The following is a 14963-nucleotide window of genomic DNA, read 5'->3' on the forward strand; positions in this document are numbered from 1 at the left end:
CCTCCTGCCTCACCTTCCTGACTGCTTGAACTACAGGTGTGTGCTACATGTGGCTCCATGATAATCCTATGGAACCACTGTTGTATGGTGTCTGACATTGACTTAATCACCATGCACTATATGACTATGTTTTAAGAACAAAAAAAATACCATTAATTTTAGGGTAGACTATTAGATTAATCATATCAAGCCCATGTGGAAAACTGCAATGCTGTTATACTTTAAGTATGATGATCTGATGGACCTTTGACCTCCAGCCACCCTTTTCTAGGGCAGGGTCTCCTCTGGTCTCCAGATCTTTTGAAAACTTTCTACCACTGCATACAACAGGTAGCCTTATCCTTAGGTCCCTCCTCTTCTCAAACACTGGCCTAGGGCTATTTCTCTAGTCTCTACGTGCCTTGTGATGTTCTGAGGAGCTCACTTGCTTGCTGACGAAGGTAGTGCCAGGGAGTGAGGGAGAAAAGACGGGACATTTCTTGGCATCCAGAAGGGGCGGTCTCTTCCACTGAACCGTGTGAGGTTGTCTTGAGGTTGGGCCTGAGGTAGGCAAGCACTCACTGGTTCTCACGGATGTTATGTTGCCACACTCCCTGGCTGGGCAAGCATTTTGATCTCCAGCCTACACCTTGAGGTATGGCAGTCACCAATACCTTCCACAGTGGCTGGTTTTTAGGAATGCCCAGACTTTGGCTTGGAATGACCCGCAGAGACCTACTGCCTCTCCAGCATCAGAGGGGTGCCCTTCCCACTGTTAGACCAAGCATCCTTGCTCATGCCCCCTAAGGCCAAATCATCAGCCTCCCTTTAAGTCAGGCACTTGGGTGAGGGGGATCACGTGCCAGTCTCCATCTTGGCCCACTCAATAAAGTTCTACTCCCTCTAGGTCTGGTCCTGCTTAGGTCACAGCACCGGCACCCGCCCTGTGAGCCTGGAGCTAAGAAGATGCTCTGGCCCCTGGAGGCGGATGAGAGAGGTACTTTTCAGTCTCAGAGAAGCTCACAGCCTGGAGGCTAAAATGCACAGAGAAAGTGCAAAGCACTTGGACAACAAACATTTTTTTAAAAAAATCAAATCCAAAATACAGATACACAAGTGCTTGTTAAAGATAATGTGTCTCAAGACATGTATTTTTCTATTCAAGGGACTCAGAGTTTCATAGCTGATTTCTAAAGAGTCTGCAGAATCCAAGGGCTCTGATAACAGTTTAGACAATCCCCCCCCAAAAAAATAAACGGTCCTGAGTGGGCCAGGTGTGGTTCCAGGCCCCAACTCTAAGGAGAAAGGGGCCTACCTGGCCTGTGTGGATGTGCCTAGTGTTCTGATTTCATCTCTCTGCCCAATGGCCATAGGATTGTCCAAAAGAGAAGTCTGAACACTCAGAAGAGATGAGGGAATCCTAACGTTTTAAGACATGGGGTCCTTTCAGGCACTTCAGTGACCCTCTTCTAACATCCACGTGGCTAAGGGTCTGAGTAGTTAGAACAGGCTTCTCAGAGGAAGAATTCAGTGGTTCCAGAAGGTATTTCACCCCTTCCCCAACCCTGAACATAAACTGATATGGGGGAGGGGGGATGGTGTCTTTTCAGATCACAGCCTTTTTCTTGATAGAGTTGATTCTTCAAAAACCTGGTAAAGCCAGGCATAAATGGCACAGGGTAAGAGTTCAAGCCAGCCTGGGCTTCAGCAGAGTGAACCTTTGTCACAAACAAACAAACAAAGAAACAAACAACCACAACATGGTGAGGTGCTGGATATAAAAAAGTAGACATGGAGAGGAATCTAGGAGAAAGGTCCCAGGAAGACTTAATCTTAGCACAGTAGAGAAGAGTCTGGCTTCTCAGAGTCCACGGGAGAGAGGAGAAGGGTGAAGGAAAGGGACGAGAAGGGAGTCGCAGGAAGCAGCTAGATGTGTAGCGGAAGCGAGTTTTGTGGGATCTTGTGGCCATTGAGAAATCCCAAGGTGGTGAGACGGCCGAAATAACTTTTCGAAACATTTCAGAAATGTGATTGAAGACTGTTTGCCATGTGATGTAACCTCCTCTCCCCTGTGACCCACAAACCTTCACTAAAAGTTCTGCTACATGTTATAGCCTCATTTTTGTGGTTTAGGGGTGGGAGTTGGAAAGAGAACGGGCTGATGTGACAGCAAGAGGAACAGTCATAAGACTGGAACGGTGAATAAAATTTCAGATTAGGCCGCGAACTAGTTAGATTAGAGCCAGAGGTGACCATGAAAACCTAAGTACCCTCAGCAGTTCACAGAAATCCTGGGGACAACATTGTACTTTCCACAGGACATAGGAACTGGAGCCAATGTCATCTGAATAATTTGCAAAGGACAGACTATCTCAGCTGACACCAGCTTCCAAACAAGGTTTCCCTTTCCAAATGAACCAATTCTTGGAAAACATAAATGGGCCACATGCACCTCTGCCACCCGGGGCCTCACACGGGGACTGTACACAGTAGAATCCAGAAACTCTGAGAGCACCCAACAGGCTCACCGCGAGTGGAGCTGGCAGGGAGAGACTAATACCTAGAGAGAGCACGCAGCGGGAGGGTCAATTTGGCCTGGGCTTTTTTCTCCATCTGCCCTTAGTTCTCTACCCTCAGATCCATCAACCCTATCGTAATGATCTTTTCACATCGGGCGCTGCAGCCAGAAGGTCTTGTAAACAGACAAGGCCCAGGAGGAGATAGTGATGGAGGTCATAAAGGGTTGTGTAGAAACCAGACAGCTCTCAGCTTGTTCTGCCCCCTATGAAGTCAAAAAGCAAACACTGGCCCTTGAAATTGGGCTTCTGGTCCAAAGGGTCCAACCATGGTGCGGGCTGCGAGTGAGTAGGCAATCCCAGGAAAGGTCCTAAGTCCTGTGGGACTCTGGCCTATGCGCCCAAGCATCGCTCTTTTATACGGTGCCCTCTCCACCCCTCACCCCCACCTTTTTACCCCGAGATCTCCTGGGAAATTCAGTAGTCCAAGGTCGCTCAGTCCTGTGGCATCTTCACAGGGAACACACAGTAGGGCTGATGGCACCACCTGGTGGCGAACACGCTACAACTCACCCTGGGAAGCTCATTACCCAGGAGCAGCCAAGGAGGAAGGAACAGACCTCGCAGCCCGGCCCAGCGTGGCGACGTCACCAGAGTGCGCCAATTCTCTCCGCCTCTTTCCCCACCCTCCTTGGGCCTGCCAGTACTTGACGTGGCGTCTCCGCCCTCTACCCTTACTTTGCGTGCGTGCTTGCGTGCAGCGGAGGTTGCTGCGCGGGCAGGTCGGAGCAGCGCGCTGCCGCTTCTGGTTGTTTCGTGGCCGCCGTCTCCGTCCGGCTGTCTTGGACGGCGGAGCCGACGAGGCGCGCGGGTCCCAGCCCTTCGGAAGCACAAGCAGCTCGGCGCGGGGCCTGGCGGGAAGGCGGGCGAGCGCGTGGCCGAGGGTGCCGCGCGGACGGGCGAGCGCCCGTGAGGGAAAGAGGCGGGGGCGGCGGGTTAGCCGCGGGCCGGGCCGGCCGGGGGATGTCGATGCCTGACGCGATGCCGCTGCCCGGTGTCGGGGAGGAGCTGAAACAGGCCAAGGAGATCGAGGACGCTGAGAAGTACTCCTTCATGGCCACAGTCACCAAGGCTCCCAAGAAGGTGCGAGGCTCTGGGTGGCGGCGGGGACCCTCGCGGAAGGGGCGCGAGCAAGCCCCAGGCCCGGGCTCTGGTAGTTCGGGACTTCGGGCTAAGGGTTGGGGTGCTTAGGGACCACTGACACGATGTAAGGGGTGGCCGGTGAGCGGCCATGGGCCTATCTGGGGCCGAAGAGGCCGCTCTGACCTCGCTTTTCTTTGTCCCTCGGCCGGAGTCCTCCTGGATCTTTCTGAAGCCCGAGAGGGCCAGGCCTTGTATTTGCGGCTGACTTTTTCTGAATGGAGGGCCTTGAGGAAGAGATTGGGAGGGGATGAACGGCTCAGCCGACCCCTGTGACCTCTCTAGGTGATGGAGCTGTGCAGGTAACTTCCCCTCTAGCGAGTGGGGAAATCAGGCAGCGCTTTTTCAAGGCATCTCTTGGGGAGCGTTGGCCGTTTAACCAACAACTGCGTGATAGAGGCAAGAGGAAAAATTGTATGGACTGGCTTTTTTTAAAATCCAGCTGAAGGCTCTAAAAGCAACAAAAGATTGAAAGTCAAAAATGATTTTCGCATCCCAGTCTTCCAGTTGCTTGGAAGTATGCGAGAAAGGGAAATTTAAGGGTTGGTGACAGTAGACACTGTCATGGATGTAGGTTGATCCCAGTCATGTGAATAGATCATTTAGACATCCCTCCAGAAAGAAGAAGCTTGGGTAGGTGGGAGAGGTGGGTGGTAAGCAATGATTGCTCATTCTTTACTGCACTCGCTGAAGCAGAACAAGTTCCGCCTATTGTGCAATGGGTTGAGCTTCTCTTGCTCTTGGAAAAGGTGATCTATGGAGGGCTGAGTTTAACTAGCCCTCTCCGCGGTGGCATTGAGATCGCCGGAGCTTTCTGTCAAACATTACTCGACTTTACACCTTTGGCACCCAGTTAACAGTAGACCAAAGAACCTTTGCCAAGAGGTGACCTTCCTGAAGCCAGCGAAAACCAGGACAAACATTCCCCTCTTGTATAAAGTCATTTCAGAGCTAACCCTGTCCTACAGTACGTGTTGGGGTTCGGGGCTGGTATAAATTCAGTAGAGCAAGGTTTGCGGGGGTAGGCAGCCCCGAGGTCCCTGCACCTGAAGTAGTTAAGCTGTTCTTAGTGCCTGAGAGGGCCTTTTCCCCTCCAGGAAACGAATTACTAGACAAGTCTAGCAAAGAGAAGTCATCACTGTGTACTTTAGCTTAGTTTTCTCACAAAATTGAGATTGTTACCATTAGGGCCTTTAAAAGATTCTAGATGATCCCTTGATCCTAAGGGATCCAGTCGACCTCGTTTTTAGTGCTCTCATTCCTCTGATTTGTTGGAGAAGTAACCTTTTGCAATGTGCACTATTTGGAATCGCAGTTAGAGTTCTTACAAAGCAGAGTGCTTACGCATAGTGCCTCAGATGAGTTAAGGGAAAGAATAGGGAAATCCTGATAGCCTGATCCCTCTGGCTCATCTCTTACCATTAGCCCACCTTTTGTCTAGTTACTTGAGAGTGTTTTCATTGTTCCTTTTCTTTATTTCTATGTAACTATATTCTTGCAAGCCAATACTGATAAACCAAAATCTGTACTATACATAGTAAACTAGAGACAAGGACTCTTGATTATCGCCATGAAACCTAGCTCTGTACCTTGCACACAGCACTCAATTGTTAATTGCCAGTCTGGCTAACCAGTAACTGAAATGCTGAATGCCAGCAGCACTAATATCCCTTTCCCTTTCTTCTTCCTGGGAGGAAGATCACAAATGAGTATTATTGTGAAGCCAAGTGCTAATGACTTTAGAGACTCCCATTAGCTAAAATAAGCAAGTCTGCCAGGAGTGTGGGAAGACCCTGTTGTAAGTTTCCATTTGCTATTATGTGTCTCCATGTTATTAGTCTCGTTCTTTGAACTTTATTGTGTGGCATTTAGGTTGTACTTATATTGAAATGCATTGTGATGACTAATTACCCTTCCCTTAATGATGATAAAAGACATTATTTAGTTAATGGACCAGTTAAGGACTAGTCAAGGTCATGTAGTAAATTCTAGGTAGTCTGTTTTTGGGTATGTTATTCTTCCTCAGAATTGCAGCTGGATTTATGACTTAGATCACTTTTTGTACCTCTTCCTTGTGATGATTATGTGACAAAGTATGGGAAAGGTGAGGGTGGGTGGGAGCTTGGCATGGTACTGGGTAGTGTGAGAAAATGGCCTCTTTCAAATGGTGTAGTCCTTCACCCATGAGGATTCCAGCTTGACTCTAAACCAAGTAACCCGTGGCTCATTCCCATTCCTGAGGCCCCACTGGAATTGAGGACATTCCTGGGTCAAAGAATATAGGTGACCCCAGTGCTTCTCAGTAAGATCAGATCCTAGTGTTCTTTTCTTGCCAGCTTTTATTTATTGTTTGCTTTGAGGTACAGCATATGTAAAAGCATATGCATCTTACTATTCAACATTAATGATACCCAGTGTTGTATCCTTATCACAGGGCTTGTTGGTTTGATTAAGACTTGAAATAATTGGTGGTCAGGAAGCCAACTATTAATTGGTATTCCCGTAAGTGAATAACTTGTGTGCCTCAGTTTCCTCATTTGCCTAATAAGTACCTGTTTGGAATAGATGTAACTAGAGACATTTGGAAGTTAAGATAGCAACAGTAGTTTTTTAAAGTGTATTTTGTTACCTCTTTTTAAAATTTATTTATTTATTTTGGTTTTTCAAGACAAGGTTTCTCTGTAGCTTTGGAGCCTGTCCTGGAACTAGCTTTTGTAGACCAGGCTGGTCTCGAACTCACAGATACCCGCCTGCCTCTGCCTCCGGAGTGCTAGGATTAAAGGTATGCACCACCACCACCCAGCTTAAAACTTTTTTACTACATTAATTTATGGAGGGAAGACACGTGTGCCACAGCATGTGGGGAGTCAGAGGATAATTTGCAGAAGTCTCTTTTCTCATTCACTTTGTGGGTGCCAGGGATCAAACTCACATCAGACTGGGCAGCAAATGTTTTTGCCTGCTGAGAATCTTGCTAGGCCTTTTCTCATTGGTAGCTTATAGGCGGTCATAAATACAATACAATGGGGAAGACAAAACTTCAGAAATAATGGGGAAAATTGTTAACCTTGAGTATAATTAATGAGATTGGCTACCACAAGCAACTCCGTATAAACATCCCTAAGAACGTGTCCCTCAGTAGACATGAGAAATAATGGAAGACATGTTTTCCTGACCAAGAATTATAAAGGCTGTTATCACGGGATCTCATTGGTTGTTTTAGTATAGCTCACATAGTAAAACTTATTCTCAGCTTACAGTGTTTTCGTGTAGTATGGTCCCGAAAGCTGACATGAGAAAGGAGTCCTTGAGTTGTAAGACGTATTGGCGGTAATTGGAATCAAATACATCTGCTACATTGTTGCAGAGACAGTAGCTGTTTTCGGACCTTCAGAAATTGACTTTGTATCAGATTGGTGTTTTCCCATAGAACAAACCCAAATCTCCAGTTTATTGATGAAATGTCCTTTGATGGATATGTTTCTCCAGATACCTCTCAGAATGTTGACCATTCTCTGAATTTCTGAAATCTGAGGAGGAAGGACACAGGATTTTGCTGAGTGGCATATTAAACTACTTTTGTGCATAGTTGTTGGTCTGGGTAAAGTGTATGTAGGGCTAGTTCATCTGGAACCTTAAGAAGCACTGCTCAGGACAAAACGACAGAGGTAAAATCCGGGGTGCTCCTTTTTTCTTTAATTATCTGATGGTACAGTCTTCTTGCTGCTGTGTAGATTTTATACCTGTGCTCCTTAAAGTCATCAAAAAGAAATTAGATTGGTTGCCATTTCTCAGCTTTATGGTTTTTTGTTTGTCGGTTTTTGTTTTTTGAGATGGAGTTTCCCTGTGTAGTCCTGGCTATCCTCTCTAGACTCGGAGATCTGCCTGCCTCTGCCTCCTGAGTGCTGAAATTCAATCTCATCTTCATGTTATTATATTCTCTTTAAAGCAGCTGCTTTGTTAGTTGCAATCTTTGAATAGGAGTCAGGAGAATAAGATTTTTATTTTTATTTTTGAAGTCCTAGGAATCAAACCCAGGACCTTGGATATGCAAACCAAGTGCCCTGCCACAGAGCTATAGCCCCAGCCCAGAAGACTTCTTTTTTCCTAGTTTCTCCACAGACAATGAATGGTTCCTCCTCTTACTTGGTTTGATTGCCTTAGATACACTCTAATTTCTAAATGAATTTGTTCAGAACTTTAGACATTTAACTTATAATAGGTTCATTGTTTACATCTTTGGCTGGTAAAATTATAAATATGGTTGTGTGTGCACCTATAATCCTAGCATTCAAAAGGCTAAGACAAGAGGATCATAATAAGTTCAGAGCCAACATGGACTGCAAAGAAAGAGCCCGTCTTTAAAAACAAAAGCAAATAGAAAGTAAATGTGCTTTGGATCCATATGAAGTATGTCACCTGGGTCCAATATGTTTCCCATTATAGTCTTGTCAAATTATCTCAAAAAAGATGTTTGAAACTTTAATCCCGTTAGGCATGTTAAACCCATCTGTGGGTAGCTGTGAATGTGGTACAACTTGTGGTTCTCAAGTATAATCTTTGAACAAGCACTGGCTAGCAAGGGGTCCAGAAGGATTTGGTTTTCCCCTCCTTCCCTCCTCCCTCCCTCCTTCTTTCTTACTTTCTTTCTTTTCCTTTCTTTTAATGATTTCGGGGTCTTTCCAAAGCAGAATCCTTGAATTGTATGAAACAGAAATACCTTTGAACTGTAATTTTGAGTTTTCCCACAGAAATGTGTCCCTTCGCTCCACAGCACCTACAGAACTAGGTGGGACACCCACACTTCTCTTGAGACTCAGACTAATTTGTTCTGTGATCAGTTTCTCTAAAGATATAAGCTCAATGCTTTAATCTCAGGGTGCATGCAAATTACTGGTACTGTCTAGTGGTGTATAGTGGGGCTTAATCATTTACTACCCAAAGCAGACACAAAGTTAAAAGGTGTAACAGACTACTAGTAATAGGTGGAAATTGAGATTCTAGAAGAGAGATTAGGAAAAGAACTTTCACAAAACCATGTTTGTGGAACTCTCCAGGTATACTGCTGTTTACTTGCCATGAACGTCTCAAACACCTGTTAACATGACTGTAATTTTGGGGGCTTTCTGGGTTGAATGTGTTCCTTCTATCAGCTCAAGCCAGTTTTCTTTTAAAGTGGACACCTTGTACTCACTTGTTAAGCTTAATCTATTGCTGTTTAATGCTGCTGTCTTGCACCTGCCTCAGGTTTAGTTCTTTACAACCTGAAGGATGATGGCTTAATAAAGCATGCTCTGTTACTTGCTTTTCTCTCTTCCTGTACCTGCAAGGCTACAGAGGTGTAGGCGTTGAGATCTCCACAAGCCTGTGGTTCTCAGTGCCAAGGAGAATGTTCTTGTGCTAATCCATAGTGATGCACTGTGTTTGTGAGCTAGATAGGAAATGGTGGAGTAAAGGAATCGGAGGGCTGGAGGAGATTACAGGAACTTCCATTGACTTTGACCTGAATGAAGTTGTTCATACTATATTTTGGGCAGTGATAAGATTTATAAAGTTCTGTTTTAAATAATTGGCTCTAACTCTTCTAGTACTTACTAATTGCACTGTAGTGAACATTCAGGGCACAGGTTTCCATAGGCATTATGGGAATTACTTTATTGTTACTCCCACAACTGGCTTGACTTCAAGTCCAAGCTTTTGGGCTGTGACCTGTTTTTCATATAGCCCTAAGAGCCCAAATATATATTTTGGAGGGGCAGAGATTTGGATCTCCCCGCACCCTAGCCATACCTCATCATCTCCATCTTTAGAAGGCCCTAAGGAAAACTCATTTGGACTCAGTTGTTAACATTATCTTAAAGATGTAGAAAAGAAGTTTATTTTGTATTTTCAAAATGGAAACCCTCATCTATGTTTCTAAGTCGAGAAGAGGTAGCTACATACAGAATGTATAGATGGCAGAGAATTGAAACCAGTCTCACTTTGGTCCGACTGAGGAAATGAGATTGTTCTTAACCTTGTAAGTCTTAATCTTTGAAAAATTTCATGAACTCATAATTTCTGTCCTTAGGAAAGTTCAGAGGAGCACAGAAACATATTTGCTTCTAGAGGTTTTAATAGGGCTGCCTGGAACTTGCTCATATTATTCATAGATCCTACTTTAAATAGTCAGGCTTCTCCTCATAGTTACTTCCTTTCTTTAAAGATCGAGAATCTGCTTGGTTTTTTGGGTTTTTTTGTTTTTTTAAGGTTTCTAACTTGTACTTTGTTCTTGTGGTTTAGAATCAAGCTGAGGCTGGTGGTATTGTTACCCTCCTCTTTGGGAGGCCTCTCACCTTCTCAGGGGACTCATTGCCTTGAGAGTGTAACTCAGAAACTTACACACAGAAGCCAACATTTCAGCAACTTTGGGAGGGAACAATCTCAGCCCTACTACTCTTCATAAGAGACCGTGCTTTTCAAACTGTGTTTAAGTCTGAGCTGATGAAATCTGATTTCTTTACATAGAGCTTTTTAAGGTCAAGGACCATGCCTTACACGTAGTGTCTGATTGTTTATTGAATCAAATACTGGGAAGGGATTGTCCCTAGGAGAAAGTGAGTTGGCTCATGTGGCACCTGACTTGCTTTCCCTGTCTTCTGGCCAGAGCTATTTCCTACTAACTTAACCTCCCTTATGAATGGATAAGGCTGCAACTAGGGACAGCAGGGAGAACCTAATTAGAATTCCCACTCACTTAGCAAAGCTCTTTTTTTTTTTTTAATTTTTTATTGAGAAAAAGAAAAAAAGTTTCCGCCTCCCCCCAGCCTCCCATTTCCCTCCCCCTCCAGCAAAGCTCTTTCTAATGCCACAAATGGAAGGTCAGAGAGGAAAAAGAGAATACAGAGTACATGGCCTCCTCATTTATTAGCTCGTAGCGTGGAAACATAGCCTTAGATTTGAAATTGTTACCACTTTCAGTCTTTAGCACTGGGGACCCTCTACTTGAAGCCGAGACTGATGTCCTGGATTTGAGGGGCAGGGACTTTGGTCTAGGGAGTTGCAAGTTTGAAGAATAATGAAGAGTTGAACAGTAACAGTCGGATTTGGAGTGTTTGTTAGGGCTCTGAAAGTATTAACAGCCTTGCTGGCAATGCTGAGCAAATTTCCCAACTTTCTTACTCTACAAATGCTGAACCAAAGGTGAACTTGACACCCAAAAGCCTGATGTACACTTGTCTTTGAAACACACCTTTAGAATTACAGTCTTCTGGGAATGGGGCCAGTGCTGTCCTAATCATGAGCTCTGATTCTGGTTGGCATTAAATTTTGTGACATTTCTGTAAAGCATGTGACTTTGGCAAGATTTGGTGGAGAGGGAGTCTTTCAAAATTCCATTTTGGAAGATGAAATAAGTGCTTTGTAGAGATGGCAGATATGTGCGGTTGCTCTGGTAACAGATTCAGTTTCCTGTCACTGTCCAGGTGGTTCCAGCTTCTAATTCAGTACTTGAGTTTTTAGTGCCAGCATCAGTACCAGACTTCTTAGCAAGCAAGACAGGAAGATTTCCAGTGTTGGCTTGTTATGAAGAGAGTGACCCAGCTGGCTTCTCATGCTGGACTTGATGAATTGTGAATCTTAATTACACTGATCAATACAGTGGCCTTGGTAACAGCCTTGTAACTGCTGTAGAATCTGTTTGCTTCGAGGTTGTAACAGAAAGAGTCTAAGTTGGTTGGGGACATCATGTTCTCACTGTAATAAGCTGTAGGCTAAGTCCAAGGAAAAACAAATCCTGGAGGGACTGACCTCACTACACCCCTTCTCCAGTGTTTCCCAGGAGGAAGCATTACTCTGGAGGTGGTTTCTGTTCTTATGTGCCAGTTAAGAGTAAATGTAAGTGGGGTAAAGGAAACTTCCAGGTTATAAAGGATAGATGGAGAGCACCTGTGTTAACAAGTCCCCTGTCTGGCGATTTGTAATTGGGAATGGATGATTGCTGAAATTAATCTCAGCCCTTGAGTTATCCTATTTGGAGAATATGGAGCTCATAATTTTGCACATTCCTTTCTGATTCCATAGAGAGGGGATTAGCTGAGTACTGGTCATGATTGGAATGAGAACATATTGCCAGTTTTTACTAAACTTAAACTAAACCATATTTAAAAATCAAAAACAAAACAAAAAAGTCTCTGTCTTGATTAGATAGACTGTCATGTTCGCCTAACCTCTTAAGGATTCATCAGATGCACTGTTTGTACTGACAAGTAAGTATAGTTGGTGTTTAAAGTAGCTTCTCCAACCTGGCAGTGGTGGTGCACACCTTTAATCCCAGCACTCAGGAGACAGAGGCAGGCAGAACTCTGTGAGTTCGAGGCCAGCCTGGGCTACACAAAGAAACCCTGTCTCAAAAAGAAACAAAAAAATAACTTACTGCTGCTTTTCTCACATTCAAAGTAAGTCTGGAGCAGAAGTTAAGGAGCCTGTCCAAGTTACACCTGTGCTAGACACAACTACAGATATGTCCTGTAGAGTTTAGATTCCCCTGAGACTATTATTTAGGTCATTTAAATCTACTATAGGCTCCCTTAACCTTTGGAGTTTAGAGCACTCTTAGAACTGTGTACATATTCTAGGCAAAGAAAAAAAATAGAGTAAATTAAACAATTTGTATGCAGGAAATTTGTCAACCTAAAGCCTATCCAAGGACCCAGGCCAAGCACCTGGAATGATTGCTTATCTAGAATTAAGGACGTGTTAGAGTCAAAGGAAGCCCTGAGCTGTGTTCTTTGGACTTTATCTCCTAAAGGTCTTCATGAAAACAGGAAGATGATTTAAAAAGAGTGCTGGAGGGTATCTATAGAAAAAACAGGGAACACCAGGCTTCTCTAAGCCAGTACCTTTTCTTCAGACTAAATTACTTTGGGAATACTAAGATAATTCTAACATTTTTTTTACATACTCTTACCCCTAGTTTCTAGTTGGTCAAGTCAGAATATGAGAGTTTAAACTTTCTAGTTTATATTATGAATTCCTAGACTGAAAATAATAGTATTTTAAAGATTTTTGAGAAACATTTTGGTGAAATTCTGACTTAAGAAGAAAAGCACAGAAAGGAATAGTTGATTATTGAGGAGTTAGGGAAATAACTAAAGAAAGATCAGAAGCATGTGCCAGGGAGATAGTTGATTAAACTGCGAACCATGTTACCAGCCAAAGCCATTGGGAATAGGGCTCTGGCCTTTGGCCTGAAAGAATGGCCAGGCCTGCCTCAGGATAAGTGCTGCAGGAACAGTGGTGGCTGGAACTCAGTAGGAAGACGTGTCTAGTTGAGCCTGGAGCTTTTCCTGCTTTTTCTTTGGAAGAGAAGAAATGTCCTTTACTTGAGGGGTTTTTATAGGATTCTTTTTCTTTATGGTCTTGAGAAATTTCCACGCCCAAACTCAAAGACTACTGAATAAAGGGGGTATTATCAGGGTGTTCCGAGCTAACTTTGTGTATAGACTCGGGTCCCATTAACAGAGTCTCATCTCTCCCCAGAGAAGTCAGGAGGCTCTGCCCGGTACCAGTTCTAACTGCTTTCCTGTGGGAGGAAAAAAGAAAGCCTGCTGTTAACATAAGGATATGCCGTGGTTTGCTTAGAGACGCATTAAAGCTGAGGAGATACACTTGTACACCAGTTGTCTTTCCTTACTGGCTGGAGTGGTGGCTGAGCTCATGAGCATTCGTTCTGTGTTCTCCCAGAGGACAGAAATTCCATTCCTAGTGCCTAAGTCAGGCAGCCCACAACTGCCAGTACCTCAGGCTCTAAGGGATCCAAGGCTCGCATCTGTTCATATACACAAAAATAAAAATAAGTCTTTGTTTTGAATGACCGAAGGATCTTTAAGCCTCAATTTCTGGGGTCTTAAAAATCTATTTTATAAAACTGTGGGGGGTGGGGGGGAGTACACGCCTTTAATCCCACCACTTGGGAGGCAGAAGCAGGCAGATATCTGAGTTTGAAGCCAACTTGAAAACAACAACAACAAAAATATATTTTACAATTCTATTCAACTTGTATTAATATGTAGTTAAAACTAATACTCGATTTTATTTTTCTTCATCAACATTTTCAGCTTTTTGAAGATACAATTAGCAAAATTATATTCAGTATAATGTGATACTTTGTTATTTGTACACATTGTCAAGAGATTACTCTGATCAAGTCAGTTTACATAACTATTTCCTCAGTAACCTTTTGTGAAACTTTCCAGAACACTGCCTCCAGGAAGTACTCCTTGAACTGTGAGTGAGACCCCATAGGGGGTCGAACAACCCTTTCACAGGGGTTGAAAGACCATCAGAAAACACAGATAATGAATTACGACTTATAGCAGAAGCAAAAGTACAGTTATGAAGTAGCAACAAAATTATTTTATGGAGCCGGGTGGTGGTGGCACATCCCTTTAATCCCAGCACTAGGGAGGCAGGCTGATCTCTGTGAGTTTGAGGCCAGCCTGGTCTACAAGAGCTAGTTCCAGGACAGGCTCCAAAGCTACAGAGAAACCCTGTCTCAAAAAAAAAAAGAAAAAACAACAACAAACCCATATGTATGTATGTATGTATGTATATATATATATATGGTTGGGGGCCACCACAACATGAGGAACTACAGTATTAAAGGGTCACAGCATTAGGAGGTTGAGAATCTCCCCAGAGCTCTGTTCATTTTAGACATCAGAATTGTACCTTTTAACCATTCCCTCAGCCCTTCTTCCTATGAGTTTGACTTTTTAGGATCTACATATGAGATCATTTAGGTAAATATTTAACATGCCTAACATAGCTAGGGAACCAAAATTTATTATTCACATATGTTACTTAAAAGTAGATTATCTCAACAAAAGTAAAAGCCTTACAATAAGTTTTTAGATATAGTTCTGTAGCACTGTGAAATTAGGAAGTAAGAATTCGTTGGTGACAACATTTTTTATTTAACTTTACCCAAAGTGAATATAACCTTTTTGGTGTTTTGAGACAGGGTCTCACTTTGTAGCTCTGGCTAGAATTTGATGTATAGTCTAGGCTGTCCTGAGACTCAAAGAGATCTGCCTGCCTTTGCTTCCCCAGTGCTAGGGTTAAAGGTCAGTGCCGCTATGCCCAGCAGGATAACTTTTATTTTGTGAAAATTTAACATTGCTAGATCTTTTTTTTAATTTCATCTTTTTTTTTTAATTTTATTTTTTTACTTATTATGTATACAACATTCTGCCTCCATGTATGCCCGCATGCCAGAAGAGGGCGCCA

The 14963-nt window shown here is 43.7% G+C and overlaps 1 protein-coding gene across 2 annotated transcripts in view; it reads left to right on the forward strand.

Annotated features, from left to right (window-relative positions):
* The first annotated feature begins 3249 nt into the window (after positions 1 to 3249).
* Ahcyl1 (adenosylhomocysteinase like 1) overlaps positions 3250 to 14963 on the forward strand; it is a 35224-nt gene continuing 23510 nt past the window's right edge. Inside the window, exon 1 of one of the 2 annotated variants that reach the window (XM_075981641.1) lies at positions 3250 to 3638. In XM_075981641.1, the coding sequence (XP_075837756.1) occupies positions 3519 to 3638 (120 nt within the window). In that variant the 5' untranslated portion in view covers positions 3250 to 3518. The remainder of the gene's footprint in view (positions 3639 to 14963) is intronic. The other variant, XM_075981640.1, reaches the window with a different exon arrangement.

Source organism: Microtus pennsylvanicus, chromosome 7, assembly GCF_037038515.1.
Source record: "Microtus pennsylvanicus isolate mMicPen1 chromosome 7, mMicPen1.hap1, whole genome shotgun sequence".
Classification (NCBI taxonomy): Eukaryota; Metazoa; Chordata; class Mammalia; order Rodentia; family Cricetidae; genus Microtus; species Microtus pennsylvanicus.